At 49.1% G+C, this 21450-nt stretch overlaps 1 protein-coding gene across 1 annotated transcript in view; it reads right to left on the bottom strand.

The window, feature by feature from the left end:
- Positions 1–21450, bottom strand: part of ADAM10 (ADAM metallopeptidase domain 10) — a 53248-nt gene that overhangs the window by 19253 nt on the left and 12545 nt on the right. The window contains exons 4-6 of the mRNA XM_015407825.1: positions 17007–17165; positions 4270–4373; positions 587–736 (exon numbers count right to left, since the gene is read on the bottom strand). Coding sequence (XP_015263311.1) covers positions 587–736; positions 4270–4373; positions 17007–17165 — 413 coding nt within the window. The remainder of the gene's footprint in view (positions 1–586; positions 737–4269; positions 4374–17006; positions 17166–21450) is intronic.

Genomic DNA, 21450 nt, shown 5'->3' with positions numbered 1-21450 from the left:
TTCCCAATTCCATTTGTCGCAGAACCCGTGTCCAAGGGCACCAGCCACTCTGCAGGCCACGTGACAGCTCTCGGCAGTGGGAAGGGAATCGGTGGGGTCACGCGCTGGCCGTTCTCTCAAACCACACTCGGGAAATCGGCCAAGGCGTATGTTCCAGTCCCCCTCTCCCATCCACAAGGTTTCAAACTTGAAATTCCCAGGCAAAATGCACAGAGCCGGTAATTAAACACCAGCTCTGCCTTTCACAAGCGCCCTCATTTGCAAGAAGACTGATCGATCTCAATGAAATATCACTTCTTCTTTTTTTAACCACACTCTGGAACATCATCTGTTCTAGAGGCGCGTAAACGGCCGTGTTTTACATCCATAAAACCTAAGCACTGTATCGACTCTGCTGCCGAGGAGACACTGCTGCCGAAAGCAGGAGGGAAATGGTTTGTGTGCTTCTGGTATAACAGGCACCGCGTTGCCCATTAGAGACAGCTTTTGAGGAGCCGGGACGGCTGCTTCAGCACCACCCGTGGCACAAGAGGCGCTTGCCTTTCAAAGGCAGCTGACGGCTGCAGCCGCAACCCACGCAGCTCACCTGCGCGATCACGGCTTCCCTCGTGCCGTAATATCTGAAGAAGAGGTGGTCCGTCTGGATGTACAGCTGGCACGTGTTCTTCTCAGCCTGCGTGGCCCGCTTTTTCCTCAACCGCTCGGGGCCCGGCCTGGCGGGTTCTTCTAAAGGTTTCTGCAGTGTGCAAAGTCAAGGACCTGGTTAATGGCTCAAGTGGTTAAGACGCTGAACTGCAGGCTGTGGAAGGTCAGTAGTTCAGCAGTTCGAGACCCGGGTGCCGCAAGACGGAGTGAGCTCCCGTCTCTAGTTCCAGCTCCTGCCAACCTAGCAGTTCGAAAGCAAGACATTGCAAGTAGATAAATAGGGACCACCGGTGGGAAGGGAACAGCGTTCCGTGCACCTTGGTGTTTAGTCATGCCGGCCACATGACCACGGAAACGTCTTCGGACAGCGCTGGCTCTTCGGCTTTGAAACGGAGATGAGCACCGCAACCCTAGTCGGATTCGACTGGCTTTCGAGCAAGGGAACCTTTACATATATATATATATATATATATACCAGTTACACTATACCCTTGACGTCACCTCCTACATATAGATCTGAATGCCGCTCTTGCTACCCTAATATGTTTACTATTTAAACAATATCTTAACATTCCACTGCTATTTTTCTATACTTCTGTCTTTAAGTTAGGTGACACAATAGGTTAACACGTTCTCTACTAATTAGCTTTGTGTCTAAGTCTTCTACCATAATCTTCTACAAAATGCATTTAAGGAACGCTCTCCTGTTCCATAATGAAATTCTTTTTTTCATGCTTTTTATGACCAAGACTTCTGGAGTCCTTACGCTAAAATTAAATGTGTTACACCTTTTATATATAAAAAAGATTGAACGTTAACATCTCAATCAATTTATCTTTTTTTAAGATAAAGGACCTGGTTAATTCTAAACTGTACTTCTATATTGCCTTTCGGTTCAAAAGAATATGGAACGACTGGATTGTGGATACAGTGGAAAGGCTACGTATCAGCCACTCCCAATATGGAACTCTCCACGTTCCGAGGCAGTAAACCTCCGAAGCGCAATGCCAGGAGGCAACATCAGGCAAAGGCTTCAGTCTCTATGCCCTGTTGTTGGCCTAGTCAGTTCATCTATTAATTATCGGATGTTAGTGTGTGCATCTATGTTCCCTCTAAGCTGAGTTAGTGTGAGCTAGCTCACAGTTTTTTAGCCTCTGGCTCACACATTTTTGTCTTAGCTCAGGAAGGGTGGCTCCAGAGCAAACTAATTTATGCAGTAGCCAAAACGCTTGCTCACAACTTTAATGACAGTACCTCACAAAGTAGAATTTTCGCTCACAAGACTCCACAGCTTAGAGGGAACATAGGTGTGCATGTAGTATAGCCAGGAGATCCCAAGATTGTCTGGCAGCCAGAGGTTCTAGCTCTTTAGGCATTATACACCACTAGGTGGCGAGCTAGACTTATTTTTGAGGCAAGAGACATTTCAGCAGTACATAAGAACATAAACATAAGAACATAAGAGAAGCCAATGTTGGATCAGGCCAATGGCCCATCCAGTCCAACACTCTGTCACACAGTGGCCAAAAATCCCAGGTGCCATCAGGAGGTCCAGCGGTGGGGCCAGAGAACTCTAGGAGCCCTCCCACAGTCCTTTCCCTTACCCTGCCTCTCTGTCACAACCCTGGTATTCCTTGGAGGTCGCCCTTCCAAATGCTAGCCAGGGCCAACCCACCTTAGCTTCCGAGATCTGATGAGATTGGGCTAGCCTGGGCTATCCAGGGCAGGGCGGTGCCAAAGTTTTCTAATTCCAACCCCTTCTCTCTTCCTCAGGATCCTCCAGCACTAAATCCTAGATGTTCAAGTCTCCTCTGCCGCCCTGGACTGGACTTGCTGCCTGGAACTCCTCCACCCTAGACTGGGCTTTGTTAAACCTGCTCTCTGGAACCCCTGACTTTGGCCTGGACTCTGACGACTCTCTCTCTCTCTCTGCCTGCCCTCCTTCCCATACCACCCTTGATACTGGAGGAAGTAGCTATCCAGCATGACTAGCAGCCACTGGTCACCCCGTCCTCCACGGCATGCAGGGCCCACACTATGCTACAGTGAAGACATAACATCCACAAGCAGATGGAGAGAGCAAACCACATGGCTCTCCCCTGGCATCTCCTCTACCCCAGGGCCCAGGCCAAGGCTCCCTCTAAGCTGTGGAGTCGGGTGAGCAGAAATTCTACTTTGTGAGCTACTGGTATCGGAGTTGTGAGTGAGTGATTTGGCCACTGCAGAAATTAGTTTGCTCCGGAGCCATCCCTTCCTGAGCGGAGACAAAACAGTGTGAGCTGGAGGCTAAAAAAAAACTGTGAGCTAGCTCACACTAACTCAGCTTAAAGGGAACACCGGTCCAGGCAGTCAACTCTGTCCGTGGGAGCTGCAGGCCTTTGAACGTCAGTCACACGAGAGGCCGGATCTACAGAGAAAGAGTCTCCATGGTGGGCCTTTGACATGTAAAGGGCAGCTAGGGTTAAGTGGGCTACGAATTATCTGCTAATTCTCACAAAGTTATTTTTATCTGCTAATTCTCACAAAGTTTTTTACAACAGTGTGTGGAAACCCTTGGCTTGTATCCGCCACGATGGCTGTCCCTTTTAACAGGAGACTGGATCTGACACGGCCTCTGCACTACCCACGATTACAACCGCTCGAAGCAAGGCGCCCTGTCCGACGGCCACACTTGTTGGTACAGCGGCTTGGCTCTCGAGAACGTCTGCCTCCAATTAGTCTGGCACACATGCAAAGTTTATCCAAGGACTAAAAGGAAGTAAAGCAAGCTCATGGGCTAGCGGAATGCATGAATGAAATTTCAACGAATAAAGACACATTTCTGCAGCCAGAGGCAAATCTTAGCCAAGTTTTTAAGGCTGCCGCTGACAAGGATTTAAATCGCCCTTAAAACCCGCAATTAATTTTTTAATAGGAATCAGAAAACCTAATAAAATCTCCTCGGCCAATGGCGTCTGTGTTCTCAGCTCTGTAAAAAGCTTCAAGAACTCAACAGTTTTAAGATGAGTACAATGCAAGTAAGGTGTCTGGGTTCCAAAGATCTGCATACAACAACTCCACTTGTCTACGGGGGCTTTTGCTTCTCTCCAACCGCAGCCTCCCAACTGTACGGCTAAAGGGAGGGAACTTTCAAAAGTAGCCCCAGGCAATGGTGGGGGAAAGGGGGGGGGGGTGAGACAGGAGGTGTAATGGTTAAGTGTGCGGACTCTAATCTGGGAGAACTGGGTTTGATCTCCCACTCCTCCACATGCAGCTGCTGGTGTGACCTTGGGTCAGTCACAAGTTCTTTAAGAGCTGTCCTTGAAAAAAGAGCAGTTTCTGTCAGAGCTCTCTCAGCCCCGCCTACCTCACAGGGTGTCTGTTGTGGGGAGGGGAAGGGAAAGGAGTTGGTAAGCCGCTCTGAGACTCCCTTGGGTAGTGAAGGGCGGGGTATAAACCCAATCTCTTCTCTTCTTCTTCTATTAAGAAAGGGAAAGATAAGGATCCCCAAGCTCTTAGCCACGCCCTCAAGCAGCTGCTTGGATCCTGGCTCATGCTTGCAAGGACTCTGATGTGGGAAAGGGCAAAGAGGAAAGCAGCAGTGCTTTGCCAAGCAGATACTTCAACTTCCAAGACAATGTCTACCTGGTTTGCTGGCTCTTCCACACCGGTCATTTGGTACCTCTTCATTCTTTCGAACACAGAATGGTCCGCGCAGCCACCTTGCGGTCCGTATTTATGCGGGTATCCTAAAAAAATGCAAACCAAGTTTCTTGACTTTAATTGAAAAGCAGAAGGGGGGGGGGAAATCAGAAAAATGAAAATACCGAAATCTTCTGAGCTATAACAGTCAAACGGTTTTGCAAGAAGCTGTCTTCAAATTACTTTAAAAAGGAAATACAAAAGAAGAGACCGGACTTGTGCCGCATTAACGATTACAACTTCAGAGGAGTTCAAGGAAAAAGCCATTCACATTTTGATTGACAAAAGATTCCGACAAATACAGAGTTCCACAGAGTGCATCTGCCCTGCCTCCAGTATATTTCTCCCTTGGGAGGGGAAGAAATGTCAGCGAGCAGATGTGTATGAGTGAAACCTGTAACACCACAAGGACACCTGGCAGGCCTGGTCTTTCTGTGACTCCTAGAACCACCGTAAAGTTACCTGCCATTTTCTGGAGGCACACTGGATTTGTCTTAGCGGCTCTAAAAAGCCAGGAAAACCCCAATGAAGTATCCACCTCTCCCCTGCACTTTCAATCTGTGCACACTTAACTAGGCCTGGAATTATTTTCGGGCTGGTTTATAATGTAAAAACGAACACTTCTGGCGGCATCCTGGTGATTACTGAGACTCATAACAAGAAGGCCCCCCCTGATATCTGCAAAGCTGAGATGCCGATGGAAGCCAGGAGCCGCATAAATGGAACTTTAAGCAGCATCTGAGCCAGTGCGTGCCCTGGTCAACCGAACGTTGTCTGGAACCATATTCTCCAGCTTTCCCTGCAAGAGACCTGGAAAGTGTCTCTCCGAGAAGGGTGTGTGTGTTTTTGCTCTTCCACTGCTTTTTTAAGACGCTGAACGGCATACCAGAAGGTTGGTAGCAGTTCAAGACCCGACTGCCGCATGACGGAGTGAGCTCCCGTCTCTGGCCCCAGCTCCTGCCAACCTAGCAGTTCGAAAGCAAGAAACTGCAAGTAGATCAAAAGGTACCACTTCGGTGGGAAGGGAACAGCGTTCCGTGCGCCTCGGCGTCTAGTCATGCCGGCCACATGACCACGGAGATGTCTTTGGACAGTGCTGGCTCTTCGGCTTGGAAACGGAGATGAGCACCACACTGGCTTTCGAGCAAGGGGAACCTTTAAACACCACATGTGATTGGATTACCACTGCGTGTGTGTGTGTGCGCTTACAACTTTCGCTAGCCTTATACTCACAAATCTGATGGCAAATTCTGAGAAGAATGTTGGGAAATACATTAGCATCTCTACTCAGGCATTGCCTGACAGAGAAAACGCAACCCCCTCCTACAGTGGCTTGGTCTCATCACAACACAGGACGAATGCCCAGTTAGGGATATTAATTGCCAACAGAACTGGCTTATAAAGTCCACCCAGTCGAAGCCCGTTCACTAAACTGTGAGGCCATTTCCAGTCTCCACACACCTAACGGGGACAGTTGCAACAAGCAAGCCTGTACAGCATTCTAGGGGATTAAAGGTTTACAGGGGCTGTTATCTCCTTGGATGAGCCGGTCACTCAGTACGTCCTCTGGGGACAGCCAAGGCCAAGAACCTGCGGAGATCTGAGAACGACGTCACATCCTGGCAGCAGACTGCTTCAGTCACCGGGGAACCTAACGGGACTGTGACCTCGGGAACCCAAGGCAGGACCACCGGGCAAGGAGATAACTGGTAGCTCTGCCTACTATCACATGACCACGGAAACGTCTTCGGACAGCGCTGGCTCTGCGGCTTTGAAACGGAGATGAGCACCACAACCCTAGAGTCAGATTCGAGTGGCTTTCGAGCAAGGGAAACCTTTACCTTTACTGCCTACTATGGGTGGGGCCACCGATCACATTGTTGGGGGAGAAAGAAGGAGGAGGAGGAGAAGAGAAAGAAGAAGGAGGAGGAGGAGGAAGAAGAGGAGGAGGAAGAAGAAGAGGAAACTGGATTTATACCCCACCCTTCAATTGAAGTCTCAGAGCGGCTTACAAACTCCTTTCCCTTCCCTTCCCCTCCCCTCCCCACAACAGACACCCCTGTGAGCAATGCTCCCGCTAAGCTGTGAAGTCTTGTGAGCAAAAATTCTACTTCATGAGCTGCTGCCATGAAAGTTGTGAGGAAGCAATTTGGCCACAGCATACATTAGTTTGCTCTGGAGCCCCATCCTTCCTGAGCTAAGACAAAAATCTGTGACCTGGAGACTAAAAAAAACTGTAAGCTAGCTCACACTAGCTCAGCTTAGAGGGAACACTGCCTGTGAGGTCGGTGGGGCTGAGAGAGCTCTTTCCAGAATTGCCCTTTCAAGAACAGCTCTGACAAAACTGTGGCTTGCCCAAGGTCATCCAGCAGCTGCCAAGCGGAGGAGTGGGGAATCAAACCCGGTTCTCCCAGATCAGAGTCCGCGCACTGAACCACTACACCATAATTGTGTGCTGCAAAAGCTGGACTGTCTCAGATAGGGGTCCCCCCAAACTTTTTAAGCCTGTGCGCCCCCCCGCAGAATTCTGTCATAGGGTGGAAGGCTGGGAGTGGCCACAAAATGGCTGCTGCGGGAGATGGAATCGGCTTCAAAATGGCCACCAGAGGAGGCAGAGCCGACCACACCATGTGAGGTTATGCCTAACACTTCCACACTTCCGGCGGAAGCCATGCTGAACAGGCCGCCTTGTAATATACGCACAGTAAAGAACCTTGTGCTGCTGTTGCTAAAGCAACTTGTTAAAAAACCTTCCCAACCGGTCCGATTTCCAGTGGCCGCTCACCAGCCCTGTTGGGCAAAAGCCCCAATCTGGCTCCATGCACTTTCAAAAAAAGAACTGGCGAGCACTGGGGGAAGGCGCCAGTGGGCACCACGCTGGGGACAACCCCACCCCTCCGGGTCTAAGAGATTTTAATCTGGATAATTAGAACAGATGAGGACAAGACCCAGTCGAAGAAGCCAACACTCCATCCAGGAAGGGCATGGACTAAGAGCACGATGCACAGCGTACCTGGATCTCCGGTGAGATCTACCCACGCTCGGCCTTCGCTACGCCCAAGCCTGATAAAAATCAAATCGGCAACCTGAAATTCCAGCCCAGCAGCTCTCTGAGTGTGCTGAAGCATGTTGGCGACTTTTACATCTGCTACTGAATGTCCAAAGCAATGCTCCCTCTAAGCTGGGGAGTTTTGTGAGCAAAAACTCTACTTGGTGAGCGAGCTCACACTCACTCAGCTGAGAGGGAACACTGCCCATGGCTCGGCCTGGTCAATTTGGCTGACCCGTGGCAGGCCTGGCTGCCTTTCCAAGAGGCGGGGCTGTGTTTGTTGTGTTGTGTTTGGGGGGGTGGGGGTTGCCTACTCAGAGGAGTTCCAGCCAATGCTCCCTCTAAGCTGTGGAGTCTTGTGAGCAAAAATCCTACTTTGTGAGCTACGGGCATTAAAGTTTTGAGCCAGTGATTTGGCTGCTGCAATAAATTAGTCTGCTCTGGAGCCGTACTTCCTGAGCTAAGGCAAAAATGTGTGAGCTGGAGGCTAAAGAACTGTGAGCCGGCTCACACTAACTCAGCTTAGAGGGAACACCGGTCCAAAGTGCCCAAAGGGCTGCCCACGCCCGTTTCTGACGGCGCCCGTTTTTCATAACCGCCTTGGGTCTATTTCCCACTGTAAACGGCAGGAGGGCACGGTGGGCCCAGGGGAACTCACACTGTGTTGAAGAATGTCGAGATAAATAACCCCTCGGGTCCTGTAACAGATGAGAGTCTCGCTTCACTTCTCAAGCGGTGCTCTGGGGTCAGGTGGAAAGCAGCCGTTCTCTAACAGAACGGCACACCTCAGCCCTCCAATGCTGCAGGCAGTCCAGCCAGATCACTGCAAGGCTCGGTAAATCACGGCTCCGCATTCTGAACATGCTGTGGCAGGCCGCCCAGGAACAAAGGGCCTAGCAGGGCAGCACAGGCCCTGGGGCCCAGCAGTCAGTCTCACCTGGGCAGAGCCGGGCGGGACCGAGGGCAGACAGGTGCGGCAGCCTCAGCAATGAGGCAGCCTGTGCGGCCTGGCCCGGGGAAGCTCAAAGGGTGGGGAGGCACGGAGCCAAGCCTCGGGGGGCCAGGTGTTCTGAGGTGAAGCAGGGAACGGAGGAGAAGAGGGCAGAGCTTCGCTCAAGGGCCAGGTGAAAAGCTGGGGCTATAAGAAGGGGAGAGGAGGAGGAGGAGATTGGATTTATACCCCACCCTTCAATCGGAGTCTCAGAGCGCCTTACAGACTCCTTTCCCTGCCCCTCCCCACAACAGACACCCTTGTGAGGCCGGTGGGGCTGAGAGAGCTCTTTTGAGGACTGCCCTTGAGAGAACAGCTCCGAGAGAACTTGTGACTGACCCAAGGTCACACCAGCAGCTGCATGTGGAGGAGGAGTGGGGAATCAAACCTGGTTCTCCCAGATTAGAGTCTGCTGCTCTTAACCACGACACCAAACTGGCTGGCAGGAAGAGAAGGCAAGAGGAGGAGGCAGATTGCAGCGTCGTGGCTCTTCTCCTGTGCAATGCAGTGCAACCCTGGGGGAGCTGAAGGGAACCCCACACCTTCAGGGGTCTGGATTTATGAATAAAGCAACCTGCACAAGGAAACAGTGACTGGGCCCCCATGAGGTCTCAAGACCCCATTGGACTCCAGGTACAATGTTCCCCTGCCCCCAGAAGGCACTGCACATGCCTTGAGTTCAATTCCTGCCCACCTCAGTCCTTGGCAGGTGGGAATTCAAGGGGGAAAATCTTTATCATCCAACGCTTCTGGATACCTATCTCTTGCAGCAAGGCTTTATGTATGCAGACGACCCCAAGGAGGCCACGCGGCATCCTGCTCAACCGTGAAATGTTGCTTTGGTTACTGCTTAAACCTCTCGGTTTGTCCAAGGAGAGCTGAACTAACAGGATAACTTCAAATAGGCTGTGCCTCGAATCCAATTACAGCCCTAATCAGCCTCGTGAAATGAAGATCATGTGATAGCTTCTGATGCAAACTGAGTATTAGCGAAGGCGAGGGGGAAGGTTTATTTCCAGAAAGGTGCATACAGTTTTCCTGGAATCCAATGATTCCTAGGACGAGGGTTTTCAGTGGAAAGGGGGGGGGGGAAGAGGAACAAAGGAGAACCAGCGGATTCTGTTCTTGAGTGTATTTAGGGGAAGGCTGATTAGTGCAAAGGAAAACCATCCTCCCTTCCCCCCCCCCCCCCCCTCCGCGTGCCACCTTGTTCTGAGTACACTGCGCTCAGGGAGGGAATGAACAGAGGGCTGCTGAAATAAAACCAATGGAATTAAAAGCTCTAGCTCGGTCATCATCTCAGGAAATCTACCAGATGTCATCTGTTCTACACTAAATTAGGTTAATGTCCACCACCCACTTCCCAATACGTATGGGAGGGGGGGACACAACGACGATACGGCATCAGAAACTGAAAATGCCTATAAACAAAACTTCCTCTTAAAAAAGTGAAACTGTGAAGAAGGGAGGACAGAACCCAGTGAATTTTTTCTTTTAAAAGCAGGTCTAAGGTATGGAGAGAGCACGGATGTCAGGCAAAAAGTGCCGCTATTTGCTCAGCCAGTTTGGGTCAAGCGGCGAGGGATCGATTCCATCCCCAAAATGTCATCTCAAGCTTCAGGCTGCGTGCTGGCTGGAGCTAGCTGACTTCAGCCTCTGGTCCTAACACGTAATCAAAGGTGAGTTAAGAGGGTTGTTTCAGGGTAAATCAAAGGAAACACAGGACTTCAAGCCCCATTTCCTGCTCCTGTTTAAAGTCGAGCACCCACCACATGCAATGCGCGAAGCCTTTGATTTCCTGCAAAAGGGGCCTGCAGTTACCGACTGAGGCATGGTTCATCTAAGGCAGACTTTTACATTTCAGAACTGAGCTGTTCTGCACTGCCCAAGCAGTGGATAAAACCAAGGCGATTCTTGCAAGCCAGAGAGGAAAGAGCTTCGTAAAGTAATTACAATCATCAACAATAGCCACAATGAACTCAGGGCAAATCACCTTCCCTCAACCAGAGGCCCCCCCCCCCAGTATCTACACTATGGATATAATACCTACTGGCCTACCTTACAGAGATGTTGTGCAGACTACAAGGTAATGTATGTGGATTCCTCTGAAGACTGTAAGCGTTGTACAAATGCTGCTACCCCTTCCACAAAGTGTCTGCACATGGGTCTTAAATGAGACTCTAAATTAATTCACTGTATATTGAAAATATTGATAAAAAGGACTCCTTTCTCCGGTCACCCCCCCGCTTCCCCTGCACAAAGCTCTGTGCAAGAAGAGGACGAGGCGATCCCCGCTTGCAAAACCGGCTTTTGTTTATGTTCTGAATAAGACTTCGTTTTACATTGTTGTCACTGAAAGCTGCTAAAAAACCTTTCCCCAAAGACCGGGAGATGGGCAAACAACCTCCCTGGCTTCTCAAATTCCTTCTTTATCCCAAGCAGTCCTTGGAGCAGATGGTGGCCTTGTTACCTGTCCAGAGCGTAAAGAGTTTTCAAATATGGGGACAGATGCCCTTTTACAGCCAAGCACCCATTTTGTTCCAGTATCAACACACACCCCATAAATCCGATTTTCTTGCTTAATAAACTGCACGCGAAGGGAGGGGGCCATCGGTTGGGAGAGGGACTCTTCGTGTAAATCTAGCAGATTCTTTTGTCTGCATTGTCAAGACAGAAAACGGCACGGTGCAAAATAACCCTATTCTTCCCACCCAAACTGATACCAAGCATCCACACAACTGAGAGTCAGGGGGTGTGGAGGGGTTAGAACGGCAGACTAGATGGAGGAGGAGGAGGAGGCTTGACCGTGAAGCTTGCTGGGTTGCCGTGGGTCAGTCACACGTGCTCAGCCTTGCGGGGTGATTGTGAGGATAAAACGGGGTAGAGAGAAACCGTGGACAACAGCCTGATCTCCCCGGAGGGAGGGTGTGATAAGGGTGTACCAGACAGGTAGCCTGCAGCAGCTGAGTCTTTGAAAGGAGCTGTGGCAACGGCACACAAAGTGCCATTCTGAGTCGAGAATGGAGTCCAATTTCAATGAGAGAAGGAGGAGGAGTTAGTTTGGCTGGGATTTTTATTCCACGCAGACCCTGGCAATAGCAGTTTTATTTCTGCATACCTTCGAGACCGACTCTCCCTGTATGAGCCCCAAAGAGCATGCAGCAGTGTTCCCTCTAAGCTGAGTGAGTGTGAGCTGGCTTCACTCAGGGAGGATGGGGCTCCAGAGCCAAACCGATTTATGCAGCAGCCCAATCGCTCGCTCACAACTTTAATGCCAGGAGCTCGCAAAGGAGAATTTTTGCTCACAAGACTCCACAGCTTAGAGGGAGCATGGGCACTAAGGTCTACGAACCAACATCTTTTGGTGGTCCCCAGCCCCAGGGACGTCCGACTTGCCTCGACCAGGGCTGGGGCTTTTCCAGCCCCGGCCCCCGCCTGGTGGAATGAGCTCCCGTGTGAGATCAGGGCCCTGCAGGATCGATTACAATTCCGCAGGGCCTGCAAGACGGAGCTCTTCCACCGGGGTTTTGGTTGAGGCATGGAGTGTCCCCTTCCTTTGGCTGACCTCCACCTGCAGCCTGGATCCTGAGATCTTTAAAAAAAAAAAAAAAAAAAAAAAACCTCTTAAAAATTCTAAGACCACCAACCACTAAAGTATCTGGTCTTCATTAGAGTTTGCATGGCACTTGGCAGCAATGCTCCCTCTAAGCTGTGGAGTCTTGGGAGCAAAAATTCTGCTTTGTGAGCTACCGGCATTAAAGCTGTGACTGAGTGATTTGGCTCCTGCATGAATTAGTTTGGCTCTGGAGCCCCATCCTCCCTGAGTGAAGGCAAAAATGTGTGAGCCGGAGGCTAAAAAACTGTGAGCCAGCTCACACTAACTCAGCTTAGAGGGAACACTGCTTAGGAGCTATGTGACTTTATATTGTGTTTTTAATCTGCTTTTAATTGTATTGTATTTCATACTGTTGGGATTCGCCCCAAGCCCGTCGAGGGGAAGGCGGGATATAAATCCAAATAAAAATAAATAAATAAACGTGGCGGACTAGGATAAGATCTGCGTCATTTGGGAGGCTAACCCACAGGGAATCCAGAGGCCAGGCGGCTGAACGATAAAGAACATGCAACAGAAAAAAAACTTGGGACAAGTGAAGAAAGAGACAAGAAGAACGGGGCTGAATGTTGACACATTCCTTTTGGCTGCCAGCTCTTAGAGGCACTAGAAAGCTCTTCCTCATTCAATGCAGCATGGCTTTTTTCTGGCCACTGTCCTTCCCTTAAGACAAGACAAGACCCAGGCCCGCAGCCAGGATTTTGTGGCTTGTGTGGCAATCCCCCCCCCGTGGGGCTGAAGTTCTCAGGGCAGAAAGAAAAGCCATTTAGCCAATAGGAAGCTGTTACCAGGAGAGATCTCTACACTGCAAGCTGTCAACCTCTTCAGATGACGGTTCTTAGCTGCTGCAAGTTAATCACTCCTGCCAGCCTAAGCAACAATTCTGAGAACAAGCTGGCAGGTGTGTGTGGGTTGCAGTCGCGGGGGGGAAAAGGGCGCCACGCGCGGGGGGGGGGGGGGATAAATTTTTTGGTAGATGGTAGACGTGGCACAGGAAATACTTATCTGGGTTTGGTTTTACCAAAACAAAGAGCAAACAACACATAGATAGGGGAAAGAATGCATACAGTTCGGCAAGGAATGCAAACCAAAACAGAAAACCTAGCTGGCCAGCCTACTCACTACTTCCCCTATCAGGCGTGTAGCTCTGGTATCTCAACTGGTGTTCCTGGTGAGCAGAGTCTCTGGAAGCATAGCGGCAGGGTGGAAGCTGAAGAGAGCTTCGAGGCAGTCTCTTCTCTCTCTGAGTCTTCTCAAGCTGTCTGTTCTACATAGGTGTTCTTAACAATTTAGCCAATAGAAAGCTGTTACCGGGATAGATCTCTAAATTGCAAGCTGTCGACCACTTCAGATGACAGTTCTCAGCTGCTGCAAGTTAATCACTTCTGCCAGGCTAAGCAACAGTTCTGAGAACAAGCCAGCAGGTGGGGGTGATGACTTCTATAGTCAAGAAAGCTAACACTTAGGCTGAAAACCTCTCTTCAAGGAGACCAGTTTCTTGACACAGAGTTAGAAGGGATCCTAGAGGTCACCTACTCCAACCCCCTTGGTCAGTGTGGGAATTAATCAACTCCAAACCCCCACTCTGCTTAAAGGAGCGCATGCCTTTACAAAAATGTTTTAAAATGATCGAAAAAAGCATTTACAGGAGAAATTCTTGTGGAGCTATGCCTTTAAGAAAAGGGCCAGAGCCCACAAAAGCCCCAGCAGACTTGCCATGACCCCACATCAAATGCGAGCCATTCCTTCTCTTTGCACCCACCAGCCGTTCACCCAGGGCCTGAAACAATATAAGCAGGCCAGCAACCAAAGCTCCATCACCCTCATAAACACCAGTGCCTATATTTCTTCTAAGAGAGAAGATCGGGTGATTAAACAAAGAAGACAGGGACAGGGGCTGAGAGCAGAGCAAAGGTGGGAAAGTTTTGTCACTTAAGAACGCTCCAGTAACTTCCTGGATGTCCTATCAGCCTCAAAGCATGACCAACAGTGCTGGCCACCGAATTTCAGAGGCCCCAAACCAGCAGAGCTTTCATTAACTGACAACGCTGACTTAAAGTAATTCCAAGCTACATCGACTGGGATAGACATTCAGAGTGTATTCTTGAAGAATGTTGCCTCTACTGTGTTATTACACATACCACTGCTGATTATTACCTAAGGGCACGTTAGGCCTTAAAACTTCAAGCCCACATTCATTGATTGTTGTGAGGTCATTCTCCACGGTTACATCTGTTTTCCCCCCCCCCCAAAACTCTCTGACAAACTGGAGCAAGGAGGCAAGCTGAACTTCACTTCCCACAGATCGAGCAGCCCGTGAGACGCTGGGCCACCATGCCTGCCCACAATCAGGACTGTAAAGAGATCAGCTTCCCACCATCCTCAGTGCTTGTGGGAGTGGGGATTCTAATCCCCTTTAGTGACGGCGAGCACGGAGTCACCAGCTGGCAGTCCCCCTGGGTTAATGAACAGTAAGGACGAGGTTGCGATGGCTGGTTAAGTGACTAAGCATGCCCCAAACAGGCTTCTGTATCGCCTTGAAAGCCAGAGGCCTCCGGGAGCAAGATCATGTGACCACGGGTAAGTAACCTGGACCTGGTACAATCCCAGGAAGCAGCAACTCACATCCATAATAGTGTTCAGGGAGGCATAACAAAAAACGAACACGGAACCCGCAAGCTGGCAGTTCTTTGGGGTTAACTGACACAGAGGACAAGGTCTGATGTTGGGTTCCTAGAATCATAGAATCACAGAGTTGGGAGGCCATCTACTCCACCCCCTGCTCAATGCAGGATCAACCTAGAGCATCCCTGACAAGTGTTTGTCCAGACATTGCTTAAAGACTGCCAGTGAGGGGGACTGGCAGGTGATTCCACGATTGCACAACTCTGGCTGCGGTCACGCCACACTACAGAGACGGAAGATAGGCGGATTTTCCAGGCGCGATCAAACCGCAACATCTGGGAAGCGTAGAGCTCCCATGGCAAACCCGAGGCTTCCCGCTGAAGATACGCTGTAAAAAACTAGTACCTCCGAGGTACTAGTTTCCGGAAACCGCGGGGCAAGGGCGGGCATCTGATCACATTTCCGGTGGTAGCTCGTGGCATCCGGCGCCCGCCCATGTCCCGGCGCAAAAAGGTCCCCCCCCAAGTCTCCACGGATGCACACAAGCACCCAACGGCGCATGCGCACACTTCGGTTAAAAGAACCACAACCCTCACCGCGCCACTTCTTTGCCGCGCCACTTCTTTGCTGCGCCGCAGGATTGACGAATGATTGGCACCTCCCCCCGAACAATGGGACGTCGGCTGGACGTTTGATCTGGTGGCCGCGCAGTAGTTCGCTCCGGGGCAAACAGCCACACCTGCCCCCCGCGATATCCGGCCCGTGTGACTGGGGCCTTAGACTGTCAAAAAACTTTCCCTGAGATGCAGCCGGTACCTTCCCACCCTTAATTTAAACCCATTACTGCGAGCCCTATCCTCTGCTGCCAACAGGAACAGCTCCCTGGGTTAAATTAAACTCTCTGCATAACCCTTTTTTACTCCTCCTCAGTTTGCAATTCAGTTGCCATCCGAACTCCTCCTATCCAACGCAAAGCTTCCCCTCCTGCCTCTGTCCCTTCAATCCCATGCTTCTTAATATCATAAGCCTTCGGGCTAGAACCTGATCATTTTCGTTCCTATACAGCGCCCAGTACAGAACAGTATTTTTGCAAGTGTTAGCTGAAATACTCTAGACCAAATCAAGCCTGAGCTCTCCCTAGAAACTAACATTACTAAGCTGAGGCTACCGTGCTTTGGTCAGATCATGAGAAGAGAAGACTCACTGGAAAAGACAATAATGCTAGGGAAACTTGAGGGCGGCAGGAAAAGAGGAGGACCCAACATGAGACGGATTGACTCCATCAGGAAAGACACGGACCTCCGCTTCCAAGGCCTGAGCAAGGCTGTGGAGGACAGGTCATTGGTTCATGGGGTTGTCATGAGTCGGAAGTGACTTATCAGCGCTTAACACACACACAGCTAAAATGCTTTACACAACACTTTAGCCAACAAAAAAGTCTCCCAAGGGAGGCTGAGAAAAATCGAGCTTTTGTGAAATCTTATAGAAACACTACCTATGATAACCTGGCCTAAGAGCCAGCGGTTCTTGAAAAAGCATTTTGAAAAGAGAAAGGACCTCTACTCAGCGCTCCCTCTAAGCCAGTGATGGCGAACCTTTGAGAGGCCGAGTGCCCAAACTGCGACCCAAAACCCACTTATTTATCGCAAAGCGCCAACACGGCAACTTAACCCGAATACTGAGGTTTTACTTTAGAAAAAACAACCCATACATTAACTTAAGATGATCCAAACAAAGTAAGGAAAGCAATCCCAAATGCTTTCACTTACTTAAATTATTTGGCAGAGAATTTGACACTTTAATGATGGTCTGGGCCTGGCTGGGGCGATGGCACGCGTGCCCACAGAGAGGGCTCTGAGTACCACCTCTGGCACCCGTCCCATAGGTTCGCCACCACTGCTCTAAACTGTGGAGCCTTGTGAGCAACTGTTTTAAATGGTTTATTATGGATTTTTACACTGAGATGTATATTGTTTTATTGGCTTTATGTAAGCCGCCCTGAGCCTGCCTTGGTCGGCAGGGCGGGGTAAAAGTTAAATAAATAAATAAAATAAATAAGATTCTACTTTGTGGGCTACTGGCATTAATGCTGTGAGCGTGTGATTTGGCTACTGCATAAATTGGTTCGCTCTGGAGCCCCATCTTTCCTGAGCTGAGACAAAAATGTGTGAGCCGGAGGCTGAAAAACTGTGAGCTAGCTCACACTAACTCAGCTTAGAGGGAACACTGCCTCTACTGCAATCTTCTAGCACTTGGTTCGCACAGCTCTGCACAGTACCACCCCTGAGTATCGGAAAGCCCCACACTACGATTGCTTTCACAAGAGCTAATTTCACATCGTTTGGGCACATCTTCCCTGTACTGGATATCTTCCCTGGGAACAGCAGAACGGGAGCACTTACTGATATCATCTTCATGATACATGACTGAGTGGAAAGGCAAGGCTCTGTCCTTGACGTATCTTTCGGCCGGCTCGATGTAAAAGGTTCCAGTGTGAGTGCGGATGAATCCTTCGAACCTTCCATCAATAACGGATCCATGGGTAAAGCTTCCCTGTTCACCTATTGGAAAAAAAGCACACAGAGCTTAGGGAAAAAAGAGATACGTGCCGCCAATTAGGGAACGAGTCGCGTGTTGCCAATTCCTGTTTATACACATTAGCCATCAATTAAGTGAGCCTCTTCAGACAGCCTGGCAGACAGTGGGTGCCCATGCAGCTGACCGCTTGCCCGCCTCCCCCCTCAGCCACCGTCTAAAGAGTTCTGTCCGCAGCAGGAGGAAGCCCTGGGGAATTGGCCTCTTCTCCGGGACTCATGTGTTTAAACACCACCTGACTCTGAAAGAAACGTTCACCAGCCAGCTTGCCATGCAACCTTTTCTACAGACCTTGCAGAAACCCAAAGGATTATCGCAAATGAAACACCTGAAAATAACGGTTCCGGACGCCAGCCTTGCTGAAGTCAGTTATTACTTTTAGCAGGAGGCAAATAGCCAAGAAAAATACCACACAATTATGCACACAATTGCAGCCGGCACCAGAAACAAGAGCCGCTTTAAGGAACGACTAACCTCCCATGAACAGCAAGTCGGGGTTCGGCTTGTTCTTTGAAGTCCCTGTTTTCATTCAGGGTGGGGGGAATGTTTTTTCCTATTAAAAATTCCTTACACAGAGGCTGAAGACCTCTATTTTTGTTAACCAAGGTAATGTAATAAAGAAAAAGAAAAAAGGGAGGGGGGGATCTCTGCACATGTTCTGGCCAAATCTTCTGTTCCAAAAATCCCCCTCCTCCCCAAACGTGCCAAATGCCCTGATTTTTTTTAAAGGACTAATTAGATCAAACAAGGATTTCTTAACACACAAAATATCGGAGTATCCTCCAATTGCAACCCAGCTTCGTATCTATTGATATGATGCACAACTGCAGAATTTCAAAGGTGTTTCCTTCCACCAGGGGCGGACTGTGGCCAATGCTCCCCCCAAGCTGTGGAGTCGCGTGAGCAAAAATTCTACTTGGTGAGCTACTGGCATTAAAGCTGTGAGCGAGCGATTTGGCTACTGCATAAATTAGCGTGCTCTGGAGCCATCCTCCCTGAGCCCAGACAAAAATATATGAGCCGGAGGCCAAAACAACTGTGAGCTAGCTCACGCTGTCTCAGCTTAGAGGGAACATTGGCTATGGCCTGTCCCTTCGGAAGCCAGATGGGCAGGATGGCCACACCACAGCCAGAATTTCAAAGACTAGTTTGCTCTAAAATCAACATGGAAGACCACATTTCCTTTTTTAGCTCTACTGTATTCTTTGGTCAGCTGTTATAGATACACTGGTTAGAAAACATGAAAATGGCGGACTTGGGCTCTGGTGCCAGGAGTTATGTTCTTAATATCCTCCCCTTCTATGCAGCACCCTCAAATTCTCGAGTACCACGGTCTCTCGAGTCTGTACATTAGTCTCCTGTCTGTTCCAGTACCAACGCCTCCAACTCCACCCCCCCACGGCCAGCCAAAGGGTTCTACTGGGGAGCCGATTTAGGCTTTTCCTTTGTCTTGCCTTCAGCCTTCTTAGCTGGAGGCTCAGAAGAGGCGCGTTGAGCCCGAGGGGAGCACGACTAGAGATGTAAAATTTCCGGAAATTCTGAAGCTAGGAAAAAATGGAAATTTTCGGAAAAATTGGGGGGGGGGGGAAACTACATTAGCACTTCTTTTTTCTTTTCCAGATTGAAAGTCATTCTGTTACTTTAGGAACATAAAATATGACTGTGGACATTTTTACTTGGCATGAAACTATCACAACTAGCATATTAAAAATACAGTGTATCCAAACAATTATTACAAACAGAATACCCACCCATATGCAAAAACAAAACTGACACCTTTTTCTTTTCTTGTGACAATAGCACCTCCGAAAGGAAGAAATGCATCTTGTTCTTGCATTGGAAAGTTCAGTTTGTAACCTAGGACTTGCTTGTCCTCAGTGCACAGAAATTAGATCAATCTGATACCATATATATTTTTTAGAAATGATTTGGAAAATATTTGAACACCTTGTCTTGAAATATTTTATTTATCATGTTAAAATGAAATGCTCCATAATCAACTTTTTTCTTTTCTTTTTTATTTCTTTCAATTTTTTGGGAAAAAACAAAAGGCTTCAGGCAAAAAAGGGGGGGGGAAGTTTCCCCCCCGAATTTCTCCGGGGTTTTTTCCGGGCCTTCACATCTCTAAGCACGACCGAAACGGGATCTGCTGAAACGCGGATCCGGGAGGCGGGGCCAAATGCATAGATTCCGAAGACACGGGACTGGGAGCTTTCTCTGGGGCCGACGGGCCCTGGGGATTTAGGGGCTTTCTCCCACAACGCTGCCTTACGTTTCAACGTCCTATCCCTTCGAGCTTTAGGGATGCAGAGCTGGCAGGCCTTACGTTTTTATTTATTTATTTTTTTAAATAAAAATTTTATTAAGTTTTTGATACAATCAGCAAAACTCTAACCAAACAGCTTTACAAATGAATATAAATAAAAATCAGTTTAAACTAAAACACAGTGATGAATTAAATAACTTCAGCTTGTTAACTTCTGCATTCCAAAAACAGTAATGTTGACAGACTATATACCTTAACTTGGAGGCCTATACCATGTCTGGTGAATATGTAGGTAAATATTACCGACTTCATAAACAGGTATTTCTTTGTATTTAGTTGGAATATGACTTATTGGAGAGGAGTCATTTGTTTGTGTATATTCTATAAAAGGAGATTATTTAACAAGTAAATTTGAAGATGTCCGTTCTTCTTCCATCCTTCTGATTCAATCAGTAATTTTGTCCATCGCTAGCAGTTCCCATAAGCTTATTAAACCATCTTGAAACAGAAATAACACTGGGGTCTTTCCAGCTTGAGGCAATTATAGTTTTTGCTGCAGACAGTAAAGTAGAAATGAGTTCCTGACGTACTTTAAGAACCTTGTTGTCCCTCCAGAGGTCTAGTAAGACAGGCCTTACATGTGGAGACACTACGCCCCTCACCCAAACAGAACAGAGGTCGTGTTTGTCAGTTTGGGTCATCTATGTAGACTGGTTTACCAATTTATATCATTGGATGGGGGCTAGGCCCATTTATTACTCTAATGGCCCTCCTGGTGTCACAAAGAAGTTATCCACCTATGGCTTACATGCAGGGGTGTCGATCTCATTTGTTATGAGGGCCAGATCTGACATAGATGAGAACTTGCTGGGCCGGGCCATGTGTGTCATAAAATGTAATGCCAGGGAGCAGAGATATAAGCTTTATGAAGTACACAGACACAATTAACTTTCACATTGTTTTCTTACTGAGAAAGACTGGATCATGAGGGCACGAACACAGTGAAAAGGGGGAGGGAGCCCAGTTGCATGCAGGAGAGCCCTGGCATAAGGAGCCCAACAGAATACAAACACACTGTAGCAAGGCACACAGAAGCTCATACCTTGAACAAAACTTTGTTGGTCTTAAAGTTTTGTTCAAGGTATGAGCTTCTGTGTGCCTTGCTACAGTGTGTTTGTATTCTGTTGGGCTCCTTATGCCAGGGCTGGTATTCTGTTGGGCTCCTTATGCCAGGGCTGGTATTCTGTTGGGCTCCTTATGCCAGGGCTGGTATTCTGTTGGGCTCCTTATGCCAGGGCTGGTATTCTGTTGGGCTCCTTATGCCAGGGCTGGTATTCTGTTGGGCTCCTTATGCCAGGGCTGGTATTCTGTTGGGCTCCTTATGCCAGGGCTGGTATTATGCCTGGTATTTTTGCCATGCGACTGAGGCAGTCCAGCAAAGCAAGCTCTCACTCGTCCCCTCCCTCCCTGCCTCCCTTCAGGAAGGAGCCTCAGCCAGTGGAAGGAAAGAAAGGCTTCCCTTTGTCTCCTGAATACAATTGAGGCAGCCTGGCCAGGAAGCGAGCTCTGGCTGGTTCCCTCCCTCCCCCTGGGAGGAGGGGGAGGAGCCTCAGCCAGTATTTTATTAGACTCTCTCAATCGCACAGGAGAGGCCGGCCTATCTATCTCTCCTGTGTGGTTGAGAGAGTCTGGTAAAGTAAGTTGTGATGTAGCACCAGCAGAACTGGAAAAGGAAGCAGGAAACAGCCAGGGCCTTGCGGGCCGGATTGCAGCCCTCCGAGGGCCTGATCCAGCCCCTGGGCCGCATGTTTGACACCCCTGCTTATATGTTTCCAAAGGGCCCTCTGAGCCATGGAAGGAACTCTGAAGCCGACGCAGTTTCAACAAATTTGGACGAAATCCTCTCAACTATAGCTGGAGATTCCAAAAACAGGACCTTCTCCTTTGGCGGCCAAAAAGGAATTGAGGGTAGGGGGCGCTGCTGC

This window comes from Gekko japonicus, unplaced genomic scaffold, assembly GCF_001447785.1.
Source record: "Gekko japonicus isolate JY-2015 unplaced genomic scaffold, Gekko_japonicus_V1.1 scaffold3221, whole genome shotgun sequence".
Lineage (NCBI taxonomy): Eukaryota > Metazoa > Chordata > Lepidosauria > Squamata > Gekkonidae > Gekko > Gekko japonicus.
This window is presented reverse-complemented; position numbering and strand designations above follow the sequence as displayed.